The sequence below is a fragment of the Protopterus annectens genome, chromosome 6.part0 (genome assembly GCF_019279795.1).
Source record: "Protopterus annectens isolate FY-2018-M chromosome 6.part0, PAN1.0, whole genome shotgun sequence".
NCBI lineage: Eukaryota > Metazoa > Chordata > Ceratodontiformes > Protopteridae > Protopterus > Protopterus annectens.
The window spans coordinates 35522862-35545762 of NC_056737.1; the positions used below are offsets into that span (position 1 = coordinate 35522862).

Below are 22901 nucleotides of genomic sequence, written 5' to 3' on the forward strand. Positions count from 1 at the left end.
ACTATCTGGCCGACCTTTTCCAATTGGGTCTATCGGCCTCTACCATTAGAGTTCATTTGGCTGCAATTTCTAATTTTCTTGAGGGTGTCCAAGATTCCTCTCTTATGTCCCACAAATTGTGCAAGACCTTCATAAAAGGTATGAATCATCTGAAGCCACCCTTTAGAGAACCTATTCAACCATGGGATTTATCATTAGTTCTACAAGCTCTGATAATGCCACCTTTTGAGCCATCCTCTTCTTGCGACCTCAAGCATTTGTCATGGAAAACCTTGTTTTTGGTCACCATTACTTCTGCCAGACGTATTTATGAGCTTCAAGCTTTATGTATCAAGAGTCAATACTTGATTTTTCATAGAGATAGAGTGTCTCTGAGAACTAATCCATCTTTTCTGCCAGAAGTGATCTCTGAAATGTCCATTAATCAAACCATTGAATTGCCAGTTTTCTTTACCAATCATTCAAACAGAGGAGAGTATTGCCTACATACCCTAGATATCCACAGGCAAATCCATTTTTACTTAAACAGGACTAGGTCCTTTCGTAAATCTGACCAGTTATTTTTGGCCTTTTCTGGACTTAGATTAGGATCTGCTGTTGGTAAGGTCACATTAGCTAGATGGTTGAAGGACTGTGTGACCTTCATTTATACACAACGTAATATCTCGTTGTCTACTACCATGAAAGCTCATTCTACAAGGTCGGTGGCAACTTCTGCTGCCTTCCATGCCAGAGCTTCTTTACATGACATCTGTGCACCTGCAACTTGGGCTACGTCTCATACCTTCATCAATCATTACAAATTGGATTTGGCCTCCAGGGGAAGAGCATCTTTCTGTTCTATGGTGCTCAGGAATGCCCTTCCATGATAGCCTCCCAGGAATAGAGGTAGCTGGGGACTCTGTCCCATGCGTAAGGAATGAACGAGGATTAACAATATCAGATAAAGAAGTTATGTCTTACCGTAGCGTTCCATCTGTATTCTTGATCCTCGTTCAGTCATTACGACTCTCCCTCCTTCCCCCTCCTGTGGTTTTTAGTGGATCACACCATCCGGTTCTCTTCGGTTATTTGACCAGAGGTAGTCTCTACCTTCTTTGACTTGCAAACTCAATCTGAGGTAATAGGGAGAGGGGGATTGTGGATAAAAGTTTAGCTCGAGAGTTTGAAGCTGACGTTTGCTTGGAAAATGGCCGGCTCGGTTCCGAGGTCAGAACCGATACCCATGCGTAATGACTGAACGAGGATCAACAATGCAGATGGAGCGTTATGGTAAGACATAACTTCTTTTTCCATGGGACCCGACAATATCCCTGGATGTGTTCTACATGAACTACAAAGTGAACTGGCACGACATCTGTGTGCCCTGTTCAGTCACAGCCTCATCTCAGGCTTTGTCCCTACCGAGTGGCGCACTGCTTCAGTCATCCCTCTCCATAAAGGGGGAGTGACTACAGACCATGGGAATTATTGCCCCATTAGCCTGAAGAGTCTGATATGTAAGGCTATGAAATACATCATCATGGACCTAATTAACAAGGATATAGGGAATCTCCAAACTCTAGATCACATGCAATTTGGTTTTGTGAAAGGTAGATCATGCCTTCTCAACCTGGTTGACTTCTTTGAGTCAGTCACCAGAGCTGTGGATGAGGGCAAGGCAGTTCATACAGCCTACCTCGATCTGGCCAAGGCCTTTGATACCATTCCCCACTCCCCACTCAGGAATTATAAATAAACTCCCCAAACTAGGCATCAACCCCTGTATCACTAGGTGGGTTGCAAATTAGCTAACAGATAGAACCCACAGTGTGAAAGTAGCAGACTCCAAGTCAGACTGCCGACCAGTCACGAGTGAAGTCCCACAGGGTTTGATCCTGGGTCCTTTCCTGTTTGGCATCTACTTCTCAGAAGTCCAGGCCAACACGGAGGGACTCTGGCTGAACAAGTTCGCAGATGACTGCAAGCGGGGAGCCATTATTAACTCCCCAAGTGATGTAGACATCCTGCAGAAAGGCCTCACTGAGACCAATGACTGGTGTCGAAACCATGGCCTTAAATTTAATGCCAAAAAATGCATCGTCATCCCCTTGGTGAAAAACTCAGTTCACACTAATTACCACATCAGTGGGAGCCCACTGAAGGCGTTATAAGAAATCTGGGGACACAGGTTGACAGCAACCTCTCCATCGACCACCACATTGCCACTGTGGTCAATAAGTCATTCTATATGGCACATCTCATTTCCAGGGGTTTTGCATCCAGGAAGAAAGAGGTCATCATCTCTCTCTACTCTTCCCTCATTAGGCCAGTCATCGAGTGTAATGCCCCATTTGGCATGTACCTCACTAGACACATATAACAGCTGGAAAGGCCACAAAAGTACCTCATGAAGAGGATCCTAGGCCTTAGACACATGTCCTACATGGACAGGCTCAAAAAACTCCAGCTATTCTCTGTCTGATATCGTCTACTAAGAGGCGATCTCTGCTTGACTTACAAAGCCATGTCTGACCCAGCTCTGTTAGAAGTGCTACATCTAAAGAAATCCCTATGCACCACACACTTCAGAGACCTCAACCTCATTACCACAATCAACATAACATGCTGGAGGGACAGGATCATAACCCAGAGACTGCCCATGCTCTGGAATAGACTTCCCATACATGTCAAATAGAGCACCTCACTGGCCCTCTTCAAGAGAAATCTTGATAAGTGGATGGTAAATAGAAAGTTCACTCCGGGGATCACTCCAGTGGCTCTACCTGATAGAGGCAGTGGGAAATAACGTCTGGCAGCATGATGCCAGGGCACTTCTGTGGGCTAAGCTGTTAAAGGCTCCAGGGCCATTAGCCTGGCACACACCTATGAACCTATAAACTTACCATAACAGAAGATGTTCATTGGTTCAGTGCTGCATTAGCCACTGCCTCACTCCATCCCCCTTATTTTCTCTATGTTTTATTGCCAGGGGAAGACTTTTATTTTTGTTTTCCTAGCATTATCTTTGTCCTACCTGCCTCCCTCTGTCTCTCTCTGTTGGCATGAAAGCTCTGAAGGGATTGGCACACAAACCTCATTTTTTGGGTAGTTCAAGCAACAGTAGTAAACTGCTTCAGTAACAGTGTTTAAAAATGCAGTATTATAAACAAAGCAGCATTCATGAAGAAGGTATTCATATAAATATGTTATAGTTGAAAGACTGCAGTCCCTTACTAAGTAAGTCTAAAGCTGTAGTTCATCGTTTGGTAACTATGTAAAATTAGCACTGTAAACAGAATAAGGTGCATCCTTTTTCAAGAAAAAACTGCAGTGGAAACTTCTGTACTGTAAGTTATTATAAAAGTGTATAAAAACCTATTATGCTTCCTAGAAGCAGTACTAAACTTAATTAGTAATAATGTCTAAACATGCAGAATTATAAGTGACAAATGATATATTGCGATCATTTTCTCATGTAGTACATGAAAGATAAGTAGTTTGCTATAAGTTTATATTGTGCTAACCTGCTAAATAAATAAGAAGCAAGTGTAAAGCTGGAGTTCACCATTTGCTAATTTTGTAAGATTAAAACTCTTAACAAATAAGGTGTATCACTTATTAGCAAAAGACTGTAATGTAAATTTCTATACTATATTTATAAAAATGCAGTAGCACCCTCTCTAATTTATATTACTAATCTGTACCTGTAAACATGTTTAAAACATTCAGTATTACAATCAACAAGTAATGCATCAAGAAAACTTTCTCACAAATAAAACAATAATCCATGCACATAGCCTGCTGTCACTTTAAGAAAGGCTGACTTGCTAAATGATTTAAAAATGTGTGCCTTCTCTTTTCCAGTGTTTCAGCTGCATACTTTCCCATATTCAGAATCCATACAGCTAAACCACTGATATATCCTTAAAGGGTCATATGCATATACCCCACAGGCCTCCACTACAGGAGTTTTAAGGTATTACACAGTGAAGACTCTAGTTTAGCCGGGCCTTTCTTGGGGGTTGTACTGAATGGTTTGTCTATGTGAACTGTTTACCTTTTGGTTTGCAGGTTATTTGGGATATTTTGCAGGCACCTTAATGCTTATGGATATCAAACTTGGTCTTAAGCTCTGTTCCAAACTGTAGACAAACAATCCAATTATCCTGTAATGAGGAGCACAGAAAAAGCTTGAAATATGATATAGCATTTGTATAGCTAGTGAGTTTGGGATTTTTTGGCATGTTTGCAACCAGTAAAGACTTAAAATTGACAAGTCATGGGCATTCAGAAGCCATGTGGTGTGACTTTTTACCCTTTGGTTTGCAGACTGATTTAAGTTAAATTAACCTCATTTATAATCTTCTTAATGTCTTGGGGATTTGTATGACATCATAGTCATAGCTCTTGCTTTTGCTTTCTTTTTAACATAGCTATAACCAGTGCTAATTTTCTCCCAAGAGATTTGGTTCATATGATTTAGAATATTAATTGTGCTTTTTTGAAGAAATGGGTAGAATGAATAAGTAAATGGGCAAGACATTAGCAGACACTAGGGCAGCTTTATTAGTAAACTTAAAATCATTACATTCAAAATATTATTTTCAGTAGAAATATTTGTAAGAGTTGGCTAATAATTAGATAGTCCTTTATATGAGAATTTAAAACAAACTGGATGTAAAAAAAGGTTACATCCCCTATTAAATATATGCCCTCCATTTCTTTAAGTAGTCAAGACATAAAAATGAAGATAAGGCATTTCAAGTAAATGCCAAGCATTTATAGTCCACCTTTGTTTTTGCTTGTTGTTTCATTTCTTGGTTTCCTCATAAGTAGTATCATGTATTGATAAGCCGACTGGTACCTGACAGTACTCATTAAAATCTTCTGTCTCCTGAAAAATAATCATCCTATGAGTTTATTGGTCTTCCTAATGAGTCATCAAGTTGCAAGTTATCACATCCATAACTTATTGAATTGATGATGTTTTCATGATCTTTTTTTTTATTATTTATTAAATGAAAATCTTCTATCCAGGCTGTGCCCATTTTACATTTTATAACTTTTGTAAACAAATCCAGTGTCTCTCAGTACAGAGGAGAGAGGAAAAACACCATAAAAATCATTGATGTGATGAGTTGTGGCTTTGATGAGATTTGCTATGATAACTTTTTTTTCTCTGATTTCTGCTGATATCTGGAGAATTATGACTTATGTTTTCTGAAGTCATGTCTTTGTTTTACCACCTCTCCAAGCTTTCTCTGGAAGTTGGAACTCTTTTCAGTTCACTAACGACTTGTATTTTGTTCCTTGCAGAAAGAAGTAATGTTTTAAGTCATTAGATGGTTCAGGAAAAGTATATTTTTCCTATTATGAGTTTTGTTTATTATCCTGTTTTATTCTTTTCCCACCATTTCTCTAAGTTTGGTTTCTGGCAACTTAGCTTCTTCTCCTTTCTTTGAAATATTGTTTCCTTGAAGGCAGTCTCTTATAAACTTTAACATCTCGTACTGTGTTTAAAGATAATCTGTGATTCAACCAAGTTGAAGTTAAGATATCAGGATATAAAATTAGGTTAATATTCCACATTTGTGTAATTTGGTCCTGCCTGAAATTTTTCTTTAGAGAAGTCATAAAACAGTTTGAGTGCAAAATTCTTCTCTTAGTTCTCTGTTTTTCTTGCTTATATTTTTTTAACCATTCATCTGATGTTGTCATTCTTCACTTAATCCTTGACTCTGGGTTCGGTTCCATATTTATGAACCAACTTGGCCATTATTCCAGCTTGCAAAAAACTCTCAAGCTTAGCTTTACCTGTAATGCTCCTCTCAGAATTACCTCAGATCTCCTTTGCTGCTTTTAGTGCCAGATGCGTTTTTCTGTCAGCTCTTGTGTGAACTCATTTCATCTAAAACTGTATTTTTTTGTTCGAAAAACTTTAATAAGTTAGTCTTTATCTTTATTCTGCTTACCCAACTCTTCTCTAGGCTACTTCCTTAACACTTTGTGTTTTTCTTCCAAATGCCATCATTGGTAGGCCTTCTTTCATTCACTTTCTCTTCTCTTTATTTACCTTTACTGTAAACCTTCAGTACTATTGTTGATACTTTTTCTCTCAAACTTTCCTGTTTACCTCTATGGTAAACCTTCTGTACTATTGTTGGTATGTTTTTTCTGCCTAGCTTTATTAAAAAGAAAAAAAAAACATATAAACTTAAAACTTATCTTCCCTTTCCTTACTTGTGCCTGTGTGTGTGTGTGTGTGTGTGTGTGTGTGTGTGTGTGTGTGTGTGTGTGTGTGTGTGTGTGTTCTGATATGCCAGAGAAGGCTAAGGGTACTTCTGGCTTCAAAAGATGCCAGACTTGTGATAGGAAATTGCCTAATTCTGATGGACACACTCTGTGTGTCTATTGCTTGGGCTCGGTGCACCTTCAAGAAGACTGTGCTGTCTGTCATGGCTTCAGTCATCAGGCTCTTGTGGAAAGAAAAAAATAAGTTGATTTTAAAGAGCCTTATTAAGTCTGACTTTGATGAGGCCATATCTGGTTCTTCAAATTCTAAAACTGACTTTAGCCCCCCTTCCTCTTCTTTCTGTTTATAGAAACATGATAGATCTAAGTAGAGGAGCTGGTTGGTTCGACAGTCCCATCAGCACCAGCAGCTAAGATGACAAAAATGTCCCTGGTTCCCATAGCTCCGCGAAACATGACAGGAAATTGCTTAAACCTTTGATGCCGTCAGTGCCAGTCTCTGCACTGACTATTTTGGCACCGACTATTGCTACTGAGACAGCGACATTGGTGCCTGTTCGCTCCTCACCTCCATCTCTGTTGCAACTGAAGGAATTTTTTTTTACAAACAAGCCCCAAACAAGATACTCCCCGTCTGTAGACCCTTTTCTATACTGACCTCCAAGCCCTTTCTTGAAAAAACCTAGATCCCTGTCAGTCTTTTTGGTCCATTCCACCAAGAGCATCACAGAATGTGATGTTTTGACACTGGTGGACCAGCTCCTGGTGGCGAGGAGGTGGGCTACTTCCTCAGTTACTAGCCTTCCTGGCTCTGGAACCTTACCTGTCTCTTCATCTGTTTTTGTTCCTTCTGTGACTCCAACTGAGCCTTCAGAGTTCCCTGCTCCGACAGTCCCGGTTTTGACTGTGTTGGTGACAGTTAAATCTTCATCTCTGGCACTGGTAACTACCCTGAGCAGTTTGGTTCTGTTAGATCCAGAGACCTCAAGAGGTAGAAGCTTTGCTGTCAATTCCAGGGAGCGTGGATCCACTCCAGTGTTGGAGTCATCCATGCTCCTCAGGGCATTGGCACATGTGAGCTTGAGTCTGGCTTCAGAGGCAGCTTCCTCGGTGCAGGGTGGGACCACGTTTCCATGGGAGTCTGTTTCTGTTCCAGGCTGCCATTCCTCTATGGGGGGGGGGGGCTGCTTTCCAGGCCATGGAGACGGCCTTGTCCACTGTAGGCTCACAGTCGATACCACTCTCATCGGGCCAACATCCTTGTCCTTCCCCTTGCCGAGAGCTACCTCCAGCCTCTGCCCTGGGACAGCGGGTATAAAGACCTCAGTGGTTATGTTCTCTTCAACACCTCTCTGGCCCATCCCACTGAGGAGGTGCCCCTGAAGAGAGAGAGTGCAGGAGGCAGCACTTGGACTCCACTGAAGAGTCTTACACAGAAGATACTGATTTTGATGTAGGAAAAAGTTCACCAAGGTCACTGCTGGAAGATGTCTCATTTGGAGACATTTTAGAAATCCTGAAACAGAGGGATGGCTGAACTTCCCATCAGCCTTCCTTGGAGGAATCGGTATACCTGCAGGCTTTTCGTGCCCGACCATTTACCTCTTGGGTCTCTCTGCCCCCTGACAGTCTAATTAAATTGATTGCACAGCAGGTTTGGAAGATACCTGATTCCATTGAGTCAATCCCTTAGAGACCAGACCACATTTTACCAGCTCATGAGGATCACCAACATTGGGCTAAAGGGATACCAGTGGATGCCATGGTGGTTGCACCAATTGCTAAAAAGGAACTTACTAATGAAAGTCATACTATCCATCTTCCTAACAAAGAGTCTAGGATGATAGATAGATTCAGGAAGTGTGTTTATGCTTCATCAACCTTTGCACTCAGGTCCTTGAACTTCATGGCACATTTTACAAGACTCCAAAGAGACCTGATAAAGGAGCTGTCAGATACTCTGACAGGAGCCGTAGCTGAGAGAGTGCAGGATAAGGTAGCTTCCCAGGTGGCAGCCTTTGAATCAATATGTAATTCATCCATGAGACTAAGTGCACACACAGCCAAAGGGACAACTAGGGCAGTGGGTTCTGGCGTAGCCATGAGGAGACATGCCTGGATGCGCTTATGTGAGTTTGTGGAGCCATTCAAGTCTTTTTTCATCAATGCGTCTTTTGATGGAACATCCATTATTGGTCCTAAAGTTAAAGAGACCTTGCCAGATTTGAGAAGGACGGAAAGACCCTTTCTGCCATGGGTGTATGCTTTTCCACTCCTCAGTGGTCTTACTCCAGGAACCAGAGGAGTGGGAAACTATGGTTCAAAGAGTCCCAAGACCTTTCCAGGACTCGCATGGTAATGACTCCCCGTGGGGCAGAGGGGAAGTTACAATGGGAAGAAGCCATGCTCAAGGCAGAGGTGGCCAGCAGAATTAGGGTTCCAGGGATTCGTTCTATGGTAACTCCTATCAGTGCTCCTGAATGGGAGGCTCAATTGCCGTCCTGTGGAAGCAGTTGAGATTTGATTATCCCTGCACCTATCTGACTGGTTAAATGTAACAATGGACAATTGGGTGCAGAGGATTATAATCAGAGGTTACAGTATCCCATTTTCAAAACAACACAGACAACCAAAAAGAATCCCAGATATTCCACCCAGTTTCAGGGATGCAGCAGTCTCAGAAATTCAAAAACTGCTTGACAAGAGAGTCATCCATGCAGTCCCAGCAGACCAAATAGAATCCGGAATATACTCAAGATTTTTTTTAGTGCCAAAGAAAACAGGAAACTAGAGACTGATTTTGGATCTCTAGTGTGTTGAACAAGTTAGTTCAACAAACCAAATTCTGGATGGTTATGGTTCAGTCTCTACTTCCATTCTTAGAAAAAGATGGAGAACATTGACATCTGTGCAGTGACAGAGACCTGGTTCAAAGCTCCAGAGAGTAGCCCTGCATTACCAGGCTTTAATTCATACCACACCTTTCGGCCACCTAACCCAGAAAGAAGCACTAAAGGCGGAGGCGTGTCCATATTCATTAAGGATATCCACACCTCCAGGCTAGTTGCACAGCATAATGCATCCGAGATTATCCAAGTGCAACTAACTCTGGGCAAGACCGCAATCCAAATTGTAGCTTGCTACAGACCCCCCACCATGCCCCAGGATTCACACTCGTCATTTCTTGATACACTGGAAAGTATTAGGGTACAACCCAACACCCTAATAATGGGCGATTTCAACTACCCCACCATTAACTGGGAAAACTACTCATGTACCAACTCTTTTGCTCAACGTTTTCTAGAATTCATAAATTCCAACGCCTTGGATCAACTTATTCACACCCCCACCAGGGGCAGCAATATCCTAGATCTGGTCATTACCAACATGGGAAACCGGTGTTCCACACCAGAGGTGAATTCCTCGTTGGTTAGATCCGACCACAAGCTAATCAGCCTAGACATCCACATCCCACCCCCAATTAGGGAAACCATCGTAAAAAACTTCTCCAAAGCCAAGTTCACACTTCTTAAGACAGAAGTGGCAAACTTCATGACATCCATGCAGATGGACAATAGAGGTATGACTGCCGAATCCTACACAAATGCACTTTATAAGCACTTACACGAGTGCATGGATCATGCTATCCCTAATAGAACCAAGATGTTATCCTCCAAAAAATGGAAGCCAATCTGGTGGTCCTCTACCGTAAACAAACTCTACAACAGAAGAAAGAAACTGTTGCAAAAAAGAGTAAAATCCCATGACTGGAGGAACTCCCTGGTCAACCTCAGTAAGAAGCTGAGATCCCTCATAAAATCCTCCAAAGCTAGTTACGAAAACAAAATTGCCACTGACTCTAAAGACAACCACAAAGCATTCTATAGCTATGTCAAGAATCTAAATGGGAACACTCAGATCTGCTCTGAGTTACAGCACAAAGGCACTGAATATACAGAACCAACTGATATTGCCAACATCCTAGCAGATAAGTGCAGTGCCAACTTTACCCCCCTCTCATCCCCTAGAGGGCCCATCTCTGTACCGGAAGAATGCAAAGTTCCTATAATCACGGCTGCACAGGTAAAAAGCACACTCTCCAAAGCCAAGAACACAGCATCCATGGGACCTGACAATATCCCAGGCTGCGTTCTACACGAACTACAGAATGAACTAGCACCCTACCTAAGTACCATGTTCAATCATAGCCTCACCTCAGGCTTTGTACCCACTGAATGGCGCACTGCAACGGTTATCCCACTCCACAAAGGAGGAGCCACTACAGACCCCGGGAACTACCGCCCCATTAGCCTGACGAGCCTGGTCTGCAAGGCCATGGAACGTATCATTGTGGAACTCATAAACAAAGACATTGGTAATCTCCAAACTCTGGACCCTACCCAGTTTGGATTTGTAAAAGGCAGATCATGTCTCCTAAACCTAATTGACTTCTTTGAAGCAGTCACCCAAGCCATAGATGAGGGTAAAATGGTTCACACAGCTTATCTAGATCTCGCCAAGGCTTTCGACACCATCCCCCACTCTGGAATTATACATAAGCTCACTAAACTAGGTATAAATCCCTATGTCACAAGATGGGTTGCCAACTAGCTCAGGGACAGAACCCACACTGTGAAAGTAGCGGATTCCAAATCCAGCATCAGACCAGTGACAAGTGGAGTACCACAGGGTTCAGTCCTGGGTCCTCTCCTGTTTGGTATCTACTTCTATGAAGTGCAGGCCAGCACAGAAGGTCTTTGGCTAACAAAGTTTGCAGATGACTGCAAACTAGGAGCCATAATCGAAACTCCTAATGATGTGGACAAACCACAAAAGGGCCTCACTGAGACAGATACCTGGTGTCAAAGCCATGGCCTGAAGCTCAATGCCAAAAAGTGTATTGTCATCCCCTTTGGTAAAAACTCTGTACCCATGAACTACCACATAGCTGGTAGTCTACTTAATGCCGAAAATGTGATGAGACCTTGGGACACAGGTGGACAGTAGTCTCTCCTTTGATAATCACATTGCCACAGTGGTCAGGAAATCCTTCTACGTGGCTCATATCACAAAAGGATTCTCATCCAGAAAAAAAGAGGTCATTGTTCCCATCTACTCATCACTCATTAGACCCATTATAGAGTACAACGCCCCTTTTGGTATGTACCTCACAAGACATCTACAACAACTGGAAAGACCACAGAAATATCTCACAAAGAGGATTACTGGCCTCAAACAGATGCCCTATGCAGACTGTCTCAAAAAACTACAGCTTGATACTCCATCGCATATCGCCTACTCAGGGGCGATCTCTGCCTAACATACAAAGCTATGTCAAACCCAGAGCTGTTGGACATGCTCCACTTAAAGAAATCCCAATCCCTCCAAGCTACACGCTCTAGGGACCTAAACCTTGTCACCACAATAAACAGAACATGCTGGAGGGATAGATTCCTGTCCCAGAGACGTCCCATACTCTGGAACAGACTACCTATGTCAAACAGAGCTCCTCATTAGCACTCTTCAAGAAAAATCTTGATGATTGGATGGGAAATGGGAAATTCACCCCGGGGATAATTTCTGTGACTCTGCTCGACAGGGGCACAGGAAAATAATTTTCTTGGGTGGCGAAAGCCAGGGTACATTTTTTGGCTAGGCTTGTAGGGCCGATAGCCTAGTACCTACCTATGAACCTATGGATGTGCTCAGTAGATCTTCAGGATGCGTATTATAACATAAAAATGAACAAGTGCTCTAGAAGATTCCTGCACTTCCTGCTGGGAGCCAGTCATTATCAGTTCAGAGCCCTGCTCTTTGGTCTCACTTCAGCCCCCAGGGTGTTCACCAAATGCATGGCTGTGGTAGCAGCTCATTTCAGACTGCAAGGATTCCACATGTTTCCATACCTAGACGACTGGCTCATTACCACACCCACCAGGCATCTACTGTTGCGGGCAATGAACTATGTTCTTCAAACTTGCTCCACGCTGGTGATCACTGTAAACTATGAAAAACTACGAAAAATCCCATCTAGAGCCAACACAGCAATTAGAATTTATAGGAGTGGTGTTAAACACAAACACTGGTATCTCCCCCCAGAAAGACTTCAAGGAATAAAATCACAAGTCAGCCAGATTATTCACAGCAAAAATGTGACTGCAAGAGTGTTGTTATAAACTGTAGGATCAATGCCAGCCGCCATCAATTTAGTTCCCCCTTGCGAGATTTCACATGCGAATGCTCCAATGGCTCTTGGCATCACAATGGTCTTTACTTGAATCAGCCAATGGCCCATTAGGTATTGATCACCAATCTATGCAAGAAAGACTTGAGGTGATGGCTTCAGTCCAACAAAATTTTGTCGGGCCAACCCTTTGGCCCTCCTCAACCCCAAGGCAAAGTGACCACAGACGCATCCCGGATAGGGTAGGGGGAGTTGTCTTGGAAAGACAGTCCAAGGTACTTAATTTGCACATCAGTGTTCTAGAGATGAGGGCAATGCTTTTGGTATTGAAAGCATTCCAAGAAACCCTCCTCTCGGGAACAGTTTTGATCCAAACAGCAACACGTCATCAGTTGTTTGGTACATCAACAAGCAAGGGGAAAACAGTTCTTACCCTCTTTATCGAGAAGCACTCGGGGTATGGCAAAGGGCAATTTCATCTGCCGACTTTCTAACTGCAAAGCATATTCTGGGGAGCTCCAACATGATTGTGGGCAAATTGAGCAGAAGCATCCTAATACCTCACGAATGGTCTGTCAATCCTTTGGTGATGGAAAGGATATTCCGCCAATGGGGCCAGCCCTTCTGTGATCTCTTAGCATCCCCCAGATCAAGAAGTGCAGCAGCTACTTTGCCCTATTCCCCCCACTGGTGGGAGTCACCAAGAGACGCTCTCCTTCACGATTGGCCCTCAGGTCTGTTGTATGCCTTTCCCCCGATACCTCTCATTTCCCAGTTTCTGAAGAAAGTCAGCAGGTCGAAGAACAGGATAATTCTCATTGCCCTGTTTTGGCCTTGACAGATGTGGTTTCCCTTTCTTTGGCCTCACCTGATTCGGAGACCTTGGACCCTGGACCCTGGACCCAGCTCCAGACATCTTGTCCTATCTAGATGGACTTGTTCATCTGAATCTTCAAAATCTCAAGCTCACTGCCTGGCTTCTCGAGTTCCAATGATTATTAGGCGTACTAATCTCACTGCCCCAGTTCAGCGAATTATTTTAGCCTCCTATAAACCTTCGACTAGAAGATTATACAACAGCAAGTGGCAAAAATTTCAAAATGGGCTACAAAGAATAACCTCAACCTACATTCTGCACCAGTTGACATACCGGCCCATAGCTCCCTTAGCAAAGGTTATGGAAAAATGTATTCACCTTCAGCTAATAAACCACTTAACCAAACACAACATTTTAGCTAACTGCCAACATGGTTTTAGACCATTTCATAGTACCACCACAGCTCTCCTTTCATTCACCAACTCTGTCAACCGCAACCGTAATAACAATTGCCTCACTTCAGCACTCTTTATTGACCCATCAAAAGCTTTTGACATGATAAACCACCCCTTACTCATAAAGACCCTTGAATCCCTCTCTCTAGACACTGATGCTATCCTCTGGTTCAAGCCCTACCTTACTTCTGGGAAAATAAGCTATCTTCCCACCTGCCCATCTCCCTTGGGGTCCCTCAGGGCTCTATTCTAGGACCTCTTCTTTTCTCTTTGTTCATCATTGACCTCCACTCAGCAATCCCTCAAGCCACCTGCATAGAATATGCAGACGATTCTACACTCATCTGCTCTTCCAACTCCACATCTGAACTACATTCCCTAACCCAAAAAGTATTCAGCACAGTAGAGACTTGGTTCTTGAAACGTCTCATTTTGAATGCCAAAAAGACCAAACTCTTACTCTTTACACCTTCCAATAAGTCCTCCCCCATAAACTTCACAATTAAATCCAACAATGACACCCTTATAGCCCCAGACTCTACCACCAAACTGCTAGGTATCACAATTAATGATAACCTCAACTTCGATAACCATATTAACAACACCATTAAAAGAGTAAATAGAAAGATGGGCTCCTTATATAGAATAAAACCCTTCTTAACTCCAGCATCCCGAACTACAATTGTCCACTCCCAACTTTCAACTCTTCTATATGCTTCACCCATATATACTAACCTAAAAAAGTAATCTGGTCAAACTAGCTAACTCCTATAATAATATAGCCAGATTTGCCAATTGAAACCCTTTTAGAACACACCATTGTCAGAACCTACAGCAACTAGACTGGTTAGAATTAAACAACATTTTGATACTATCCCAACTTACCATTGTTCATAAGATATTTTACCAACCAAACAACACCCCTATACTTTCCGACCTTATTACTGCCTATAGGAATCTCAACTACTTACGATCCTCTAGCAAACTTCTTGCTAGCACAAGCCAGTCAAACAACTTGGCAGGGGACTCCTTGTTCTCCAATACTGCAGGAAAAAATTGGAATCTTCTGCCACCAGATCTAACTTTACAGCCCTCCCTGCAGCTCTTTAAACAATGGCTCAAAAAACATCTTAAAACTCACTGGGTATGTCCCTGTTGCAACCCTGACTAATTCCTCTGCTCTCTCTACTGTTATCATACCAGTCATTACTACTTCACCCCTCCAGAAGGAGTATTTATCTCTAGTAAATTAAATTACCTATGTTAGTAATGTAATTCTTCTGAATGTACTGTATCTTATCTCAGATATCCTTTCTGCACAGTGACTAGCTTATTCTGTGTGACTATAGGACATTAATGTCATTTTTTCCTCTCATTAATTCTCATTACTAAGTATTTTTAACATCCTTTCTTTGTATAATTTGTACTTGATGTATTTAAGTGTTATATTATCTCTGTGTTACTACTGGAGCTTTTCTCCCCGGGCCTCCACTGAAAAGGAAATATATCCAGCTGGACTAGCCCCGGTTAACAAATGTAAAATAAATAAATAAATAAAATAAGTTGAGAAGGTCTTAGAATTCTTAGCATCGCTTTTCAATGTGGGCACGTCCTCCTCGACCATACGAGTGCATCTAACTGCAATTTCCAACTTTCATAATGGTTTAAATGATACAGCTCAAATGTCCCTCAAAATTTGTAAAGCTTTTCTGAAAGGAACCTTAATGCTCAGACCTCCATACAAGGATCCTTCCACACCTTGGGATTTGAATCTGATGCTACAGTCCATAATTTATTCCCTATCTGAGCCATCTCCAAATTGCGATTTGAAGTATTTATCTTGGAAAACCTTATTTTTGATTACTATTACTTCTGCTAGGAAAATATCAGAACTGCATGCCTTATCTTGCAAGCATCCTTACCTAACCTTCCATAGAGACAGGGTGTCCTTGCAAACTAATCCAGCCTTTCTAAAAAAAATAGTGTCTGAGACTGTCAGCCAGATGATGCAATTTGCCATAATTTTTAACAAATTTTCAAACAAGGGTGAATATTGTCTACATTTGCTAGATGTTCATAGACAATTACATTTTTGCCTTTACAACAAAAGATAAAAGGCTTTAGTGTGCCTGATTATGGCCCTAGGGCCACCTGTTGAACACCCCTGATTTAATTGATGCAGTTGGCAGACTGAAGATTTTCTGTGCTCAAGTCACATCTGACAGCTTTTTAAAAAGGATGTTAGACTTACCATCATGAGGAAATTCTGTGAAAAATTTCTGAGCTCATGTGTTACTTTTTCATGGTAGAAGTGACTGCTTTCTTCACAGAATTTAATTCTGACAGGAGAACAACTGGATTATACTACTACCATCGTGAGGGTCAGGCACGCTCATCCCTGATTTAGTCCTTTGATTGCATCGTTATACTATTTGCTATAGTAGGTCCTTTATTTCAGTAGTATATAGTTAATCTACAGCAATTTCCTTTAGTAGCAAGTCTTGGAGTTTCCCTGAAGTAGAAGTCATACATATGGGTTGGTCATTCCAACTGGATGGTGTTTTTTCTGAATTTTGGAGAGTGTGAGAAACAGAGCTATTGGTCTATATTGGCTGAGATCTGTTATGGATGGTCATTCCAGCCTGCATGTTGTTTGCTATCTCTGGTAAGGGAATCACACTTGTCTCTGGCTTTCATTTCCTTATTTTGTCATGATTTCTTAAATAGTAATTAGTGAAGTTACTGATACTCTTCTCATTTAAGATCATTGGCTTGCTCATCCTTAATTGTAAGCTGTTTTGTTACACTTTATTTTTACTCTCTTTTTCTGACCACCTTCTTTGTGCCATCTTATGCCTCACTGTCCATCCTTTTATCTTTTTTTTCCCCTAGACTATCAAGAAAGCAGGTGAGGTTTGGGGTGATGTTCTGTAATGATGGGAGGGTTTACCTTTTTCCTGCTGTCAAATTGAGTGAGATAACAGCATGCAGTTCCTCCTGTCTGCATGTCTTCTTAACATCTGCGTGCACTCCATTATAGAAGCACTGCCACCAGTCACTCACTTTGGCCATCTGCAGGAAACATAACAGTACGTAACTCCTACTCCCTCACATTGTCACATGTTGCTGGCCATCTGCTCTAATTCTCAGGTTTCAGTTGCATTGTGGGTGGGTACAAAATCCCTGTGCTGGCAGAGATGGCTTTAGTGGCAAGATTTACAACTCTGGTGTTGTTTAACCGTTTTCTTTTGCTAATACCTGTAAATTTATTTAGCTTTATAACATGTTTGGCAACTTGTTCTTCAAATGAACTTATCTTAGATGCTATGCAGTTATGTTCTGTTATTCAGACATTTTAAGATATTCCCTCCACAGAGCACAAGATTGCATTTGTAATTCTGTGCACTGAAATGTTTGTACAATAAAATGCATCTGCACTCATCTCTTGTATGTCTTATTTAAAAAGTTGCATATTTGTATACCTGAATTATCCACTGCAACTGCTGCATTAGTTTTGCAAAAATCTTTTCCTCATAGATTCATAGGTAAGTAGTAGGCAATCAGTTTGCAGAATCGTAGAAGCCTAGCCAAAAACCTCTATTTAAAAGTTCCCCCCACCTCAGGAAGGGCAGAAAGCATACACCAGGGAGATTTTGGGGCTACCCACCCAATTATCTAGGTTTACCTTAAAAGTGATAAGGATGCTACTCTGTGTGACATGTAGTTGAAGTTTATTTCAGAGGTGTGGGATATTTTGTGATATGAATCCATCATGACAACTTGTTTCATTTATCAGTTGATGAAGGTTTAGTTCCTTTAACCATCAGGTATTTGAGATACAATTTGTTCTATGAAGGATTAGGAAGTCTGGATCATTCATGGTTCAAAAGGCAAGACACAGATCTCCACTGAAGAATCTGTAAAAGACCAAGTCCAGAGAGTGGGCTGCCAGTCTGTCTCATTAACTAACATTTTTAAGGCTACTGATCTTTTTAGTTATGAATCTTTGAGGTTTCTCAAGCTGAGTGATATGTTTATACATGCCAGACGATGCCTTATATTCAGGAATGGCTCTGATGAAATACAGTTAGAGTGAAATTAAGACTTTTTTTGGATCTAGTGGAAGTGCCTTTGGAAATTAGATCAGTCAGATGCAAGGCTTTCAGATCTACCGCAGAGGCATGAGGATCAAATGATAAGGAATTATCAACAAAAAAGTGCCTAGGTCCCCTACAACGGTGTCTGATTGAAGGGGTTTTCACCTGTATGGTATGTGAAAATGTGTTGTTTACCAAAATGAACGTCATTTTGATTTATCATAATTAATTCAGTTAATTTTTACTGTAATATAACATGCTAAGAATTTAGATAACATTGTTGCAATTCATTTGATAACCTGGCAGATGGCCAGAGCCCTGAACTTTTTTAATCTGTTTTAAGCTCCAGAGCATCACACTAAAAGTGGCCTGGTTATTGGTCCATCTTAGTTTGCCAGCTGTTAAATGCATCCCTTTGTTGATGAGCTGTCATACTTTTATAGTGTAAGATAGTTGGGATTGAGATTGAAATGTGATATCTGCAATAGGAATTCAGCTTCAAATTCTAAACATTTACCCTGTTCTGTTTTGTTTACTGTAGGTACTGAAGAAACACCTGTTGTATTACAAGTTAGCAGATGTGGAGTCACCAGTGGGTTTTCAGATGTATGAGGAATTACCTCCCATTAGATGCAAACGGCTGGAGTCTGTATTGGGGCATGCATTGCAGAAGTGAAAAAGGACTACCCTTAACAACTCATTAGTGATTTTTTTTCTGTGAAGCTTAATATTGGAGTCTAAGAAGGTGATGTGTGACTTTTGACAAGCCAACTCAGGTGCCCTAGAATTTGTATTTTATTTCCTGTAAATGACATGAAGTTAAAAATGAAGTTTTTCTGCCTAGATAATGACAGACGAATGGATGTTCTTGGCTGCGGCAGGGTTAGTCACCCGGCAGTGTAAACCTTGGCTCTAGATAATTGTCACTGGTGAAGTGACACCCCAACCCCTTGTGCAAAAAAATGAGAAAAGGTGTTGTGGGTGGATGGATAGATGGATGGACATTCATGGAAGATGCTGACTGTATAATATTCAGTGGTCTGCAGAAACGGCAATGGGATGAACTTAGTATGAATTGTGTGAAATCAGGCACTTTATCTCTTTTGTATTTTTCCTGTGGCAAAATCAGTTCAGTTAATCTGGAAAGAACTTAATAAAGACAACTATTTCTAGTAGATGTAAAGTGATGTAAGTGGTCATTCTATTCAAAATAAATGTCTGGTATGTGGGTACTACTATTGCTGTCAGAATTTACATATAGCACTCAGTCTATTATTCTGTTTTCATTATTGTTGAAACACACATATCTTTACAGACTGATATGTTCCAAACACATGTAACCTTACAGCTGGCTTTGATAGCTAGGACCATCCAATCTGATATGCTCAATACTAGTTTAGTTTTACTGCCTCATTTTCTGAGAGCAGCCTTGCCTAGAAGTATCATCAAAGAAATGTGCGTCTTGTTTCTGGTCTGACCAGCAATGTTCGGTATTTAATGCACTCTGGTCTTCTGCAGTGACTGTTACCTTAAGAAACATCTTGAAATCCATTACACATTTTAGTGTATGTCCATGTTGTACAATAGTGAATATATATATATATATATATATATATATATATATATATATATATATATATATATATTTTGGATTGTTTGTACTCTAAATGACAAATTCACGTGGTGTTCCCTGTTTGTGGGGGTGAGTGTTACCAGTAACAGAGCCATTGTGAAAGCTCATGCCATTTTTCCCTGTTGCATGTAAGTAGTGAATTAATGAAACGTCTCAGCCTTAGTCTCAGTGAAGCTCATAGGTATATATTATTTTCTTATTTACATATGCTCACTGCTAATAACTACTACACCATTGAAGGAACTGAATGCTCTTTCGAATTCTAGTTTCTTAGTTCCTTTTGAAGCCCAGATGCAAGTGTTTGTTTTATAAACTGTACATAGGGAATGGCTGATTGTAGTGACTTGCTGTTATACTGTGAGGGTGGAACATCCAGGCAAATTTAGAAGACTTTGGGGATGGCAATCCTAGGTTGCATGTTGATGTCAAATACTGTAACACTGCATTATATTTCAGCATTGTCACTATATAGTTAAATGTGCTTTGGTCTATGATTTAATCATACATGTTATGTGATCCTATCTCGCCTACATTCTGAATGATGGGTTCGGAGCCGATCCCTCGGCTCCGACTCGGCACGCTTATGCCAAAGAGCGAAGTCTCTTATTGGCTGAGCTTACTATATCCCAGGATGCACCACTACCAGTCCCCCAGATCTCGTTTGCCGCTTCCCTGCGAAGACGTGGTCTCGAGCTGGCTGGGCTAAGTAGTTTATTAAACTAACTTTTCTGTCAGTTTTTTGCTGTTTTTGCTCACAAAAGCTGTTTTAACGGCTATCGCTAACTTTGTGTACGATTTGGATTTGAATTGTTGTGTGTGATTGGGTTCAGTTTGTTTTCGGCCCCCCCTCCATCCAGGGCCTTCCCGGACTGTTAACCCTTATACTTACAGGGTCTCTAGTAATTATACAAATTGGTTAGAGTTACCTGTTCTTTTTACAGGAAGAGTTGGCATTAATTATTACTGTAAGCTTTATTTTATCAGCAGTAGAAATTTAGTGTACTTTCCTGTCAGTGTGACTAGATTTGTGTATCAACATGTCTCAAACCCCTAGGCCTTCGGGCTTTAAAAAATGTTCAAAATGTGGGTTTAAAATGTCTATCACAGACGATCATTCGCTCTGTGTATACTGTCTCGGGGCAAAGCACTTGCAGGAGTCATGCAGTGTATGTCACGCTTTTTCCTCAAGGGTCCTCCAGGAGAGGAAAAATAAATTGATTTTAAAGGGGTTAGTTAAACCCTCCTTTGAAGAAGCCTTGGCATCCTCTCCTGCTCCAACCAAAAAGAAAAGGGCTTGGTTCCGACCAGTCCGTCGGACCCGACTGCCAAGAAACTTAGGCAGGCCTCTCCTTCGGCTCCAAAGACTTGGAGCCGAGGTTGAACGGTCTGCCTCGATGCCACCAGTATCGACTCCTCTGTCTTCGGAGCCGATGGCTGGGGCATCGAGGCGGGTCACCTTCGCCGGCTCCACTGCTCGGAGCCGACAAGGGTCGCCGCTCAGACACTTCCTCCTCGGCGCCAAGTCTACCTCGGCACCGATGGAATCTGCTGTGAGTATTCCTCGGCGCCGATACTTATCGAGTCGCCGAGCCGGTCCCCTAGCCCTTTGGGGCCGATGGAGCGGCGTTCTCCAACCCGCTCTGTTTCCTCTCGGTCTTCGAGCCCGTCGCATTCTGGTCTCGACAGGGTGCTCCAAAGACTGTTCCAGTCCCCAGTCTTCCAAAATTTGTTTCGGTTCCGACCCAGCTGGTTTCGAGCCGATGACCTTGGCCCACCCGTTGCTATTCCTCCTCCGACCGCTTGGCTCCGCCGGAGCAGGTGCTGTTGGAGCCGGTGGAGATTCTAGGGTCGGCTCCGACCCTTACTCCAACCCGGGCCTTCGGGTCCGAGTTTAGTACGCGGACTTCTTCGGCTGGACCCGGGGGTGATGTTTCGGGACCTATGCTTTCGGTTCGAGCCTCCCCTCGGTGCTTCGCTGCGGGACTCCGCCGGCTATCATGGCTCGAGTCCGGACACTCCCAGGATTCTGGGGGTCCGGCTTTCAGGGCCATGAGGAGTGCCTTGGCCAAGTCCTCTTCGGCCATCTCTCCGGTTTTACCAGCACCTTCCCTGGGCGTGGAGACTGGGTCTTTGGCTGTTCCCTGTCCGTAGCCAGCGGAGCCCCGAGGCCTGAGGTTACCCCAGTGGGGTTCCTCCTCCTGAGGGTTCTTCGGAGTTATCTTCAGAGGAACCCCCAAGGAAGAGATCGTGCAAGAGGAAGCACGTGGACTCCCCCGAGTCTATTACATCGGACACTGATATGGATGATGCGGAGGGGTCCGCGAAGTCGCCCTCGGATGATGTCTCAGTTGCAGACATCTTAGAGATCCTCAAACAACGAGGCGGCTGGATATCCAAACCCCCTCTGCTGACCTAATCAGTGCTCCTCAAGGCCTTTGGGGCTCAGCCCTCCGCCTCCTGGGTGTCTCCGCCCTTCGACGAGCTTCTGGATTTAGTTTGTCGAAGGGCGTGGGAACATCCAGATACCGTGGAACCAGTCCCTTCTCGTCCAAATAAATTCTTATCTGCTCCCCCCGAGAAGGAGTTCCTTACTAAAGGCGTGGCTGTAGATGCCATGGTGGTGGCATCTGCTACACAACAGGACGTGGCAGAGGCTTCAACGTCTATCCATCCTCCTAATAAGGAGTCTAGGAGTATGGATAGGATGAAAGCGCACCCTGACTTCAGCGGCCTTTACCTTAAGGTCTCTGAACTATTTGGCACATTTTACAAGGCTTCAGAGGGATCTGGTCAAGGAGTTGTCAGATTCCTCTCGGTAACCTACCTGAGCAGCTAGCCCAGTCGGTTAGCTCTCAGTTGGCTATCCTTACATCAATTTCTAACTCGTCCATGAGGCTCATTTCCTATGCGGCCGAAGGGGCGGGGAGAGCGGCAGGCACAGGCGTGGCTCACGTGAGACAAGCCTGGCTCCGCTTGTGTCAGTTTGGAGGCCTTCAAGTCTTCCTTCGCCGACGCTCCCTTTGATGGGTCCTCATTGTTTGGACCCAAGGTGAAAGACACCCTTACCCGCTGTGAGCAAGACGGAAAAGCGTTATCTGCCGAGGGGCCCGTTATTCCACTCCCTTCGGCCTTACCCCAAGGCCAAAGGAGGGAAAATGTGGTTCGAAAATCTCGCAAGTTTTTCTCCCAACAGCAGGAAGATTCCCCGTCCAGAGGCAGAGGGCGGGAAATTTTTCAGGAGACGCCGTCCCAGAGGCGGCAGAGGGCCCGCAATTCTGGAGACCGCGAGTCCTTTCGTGGCTCTTCAGCCTCCCACACGACATGAGGGATTGCCCGGCTGTGCTGCTCGAGCCAGTCGGGTGTCGTTGCCAAGCACCTAGAAGCCTGGGAGTCAATCACTCAGGACAGATGGGTGCTTCGGATCATTGCCGGAGGTTACACCATCCCATTCAAAGACTCACCCCTCCGTCCAAGAGAATCC

General features: G+C 42.9%; 1 protein-coding gene across 3 annotated transcripts in view; it reads left to right on the top strand.

Annotated features, from left to right (window-relative positions):
• The window catches only part of RPAP1 (RNA polymerase II associated protein 1), a 2926740-nt gene extending 2907770 nt beyond the window's left edge, over positions 1-18970 (top strand). For all 3 annotated transcript variants that reach the window (XM_044073828.1, XM_044073829.1, XM_044073830.1), the window contains one exon: positions 18329-18970. In XM_044073828.1, the coding sequence (XP_043929763.1) occupies positions 18329-18463 (135 nt within the window). In that variant the 3' untranslated portion in view covers positions 18464-18970. The remainder of the gene's footprint in view (positions 1-18328) is intronic.
• Positions 18971-22901: the final 3931 nt, after the last annotated feature.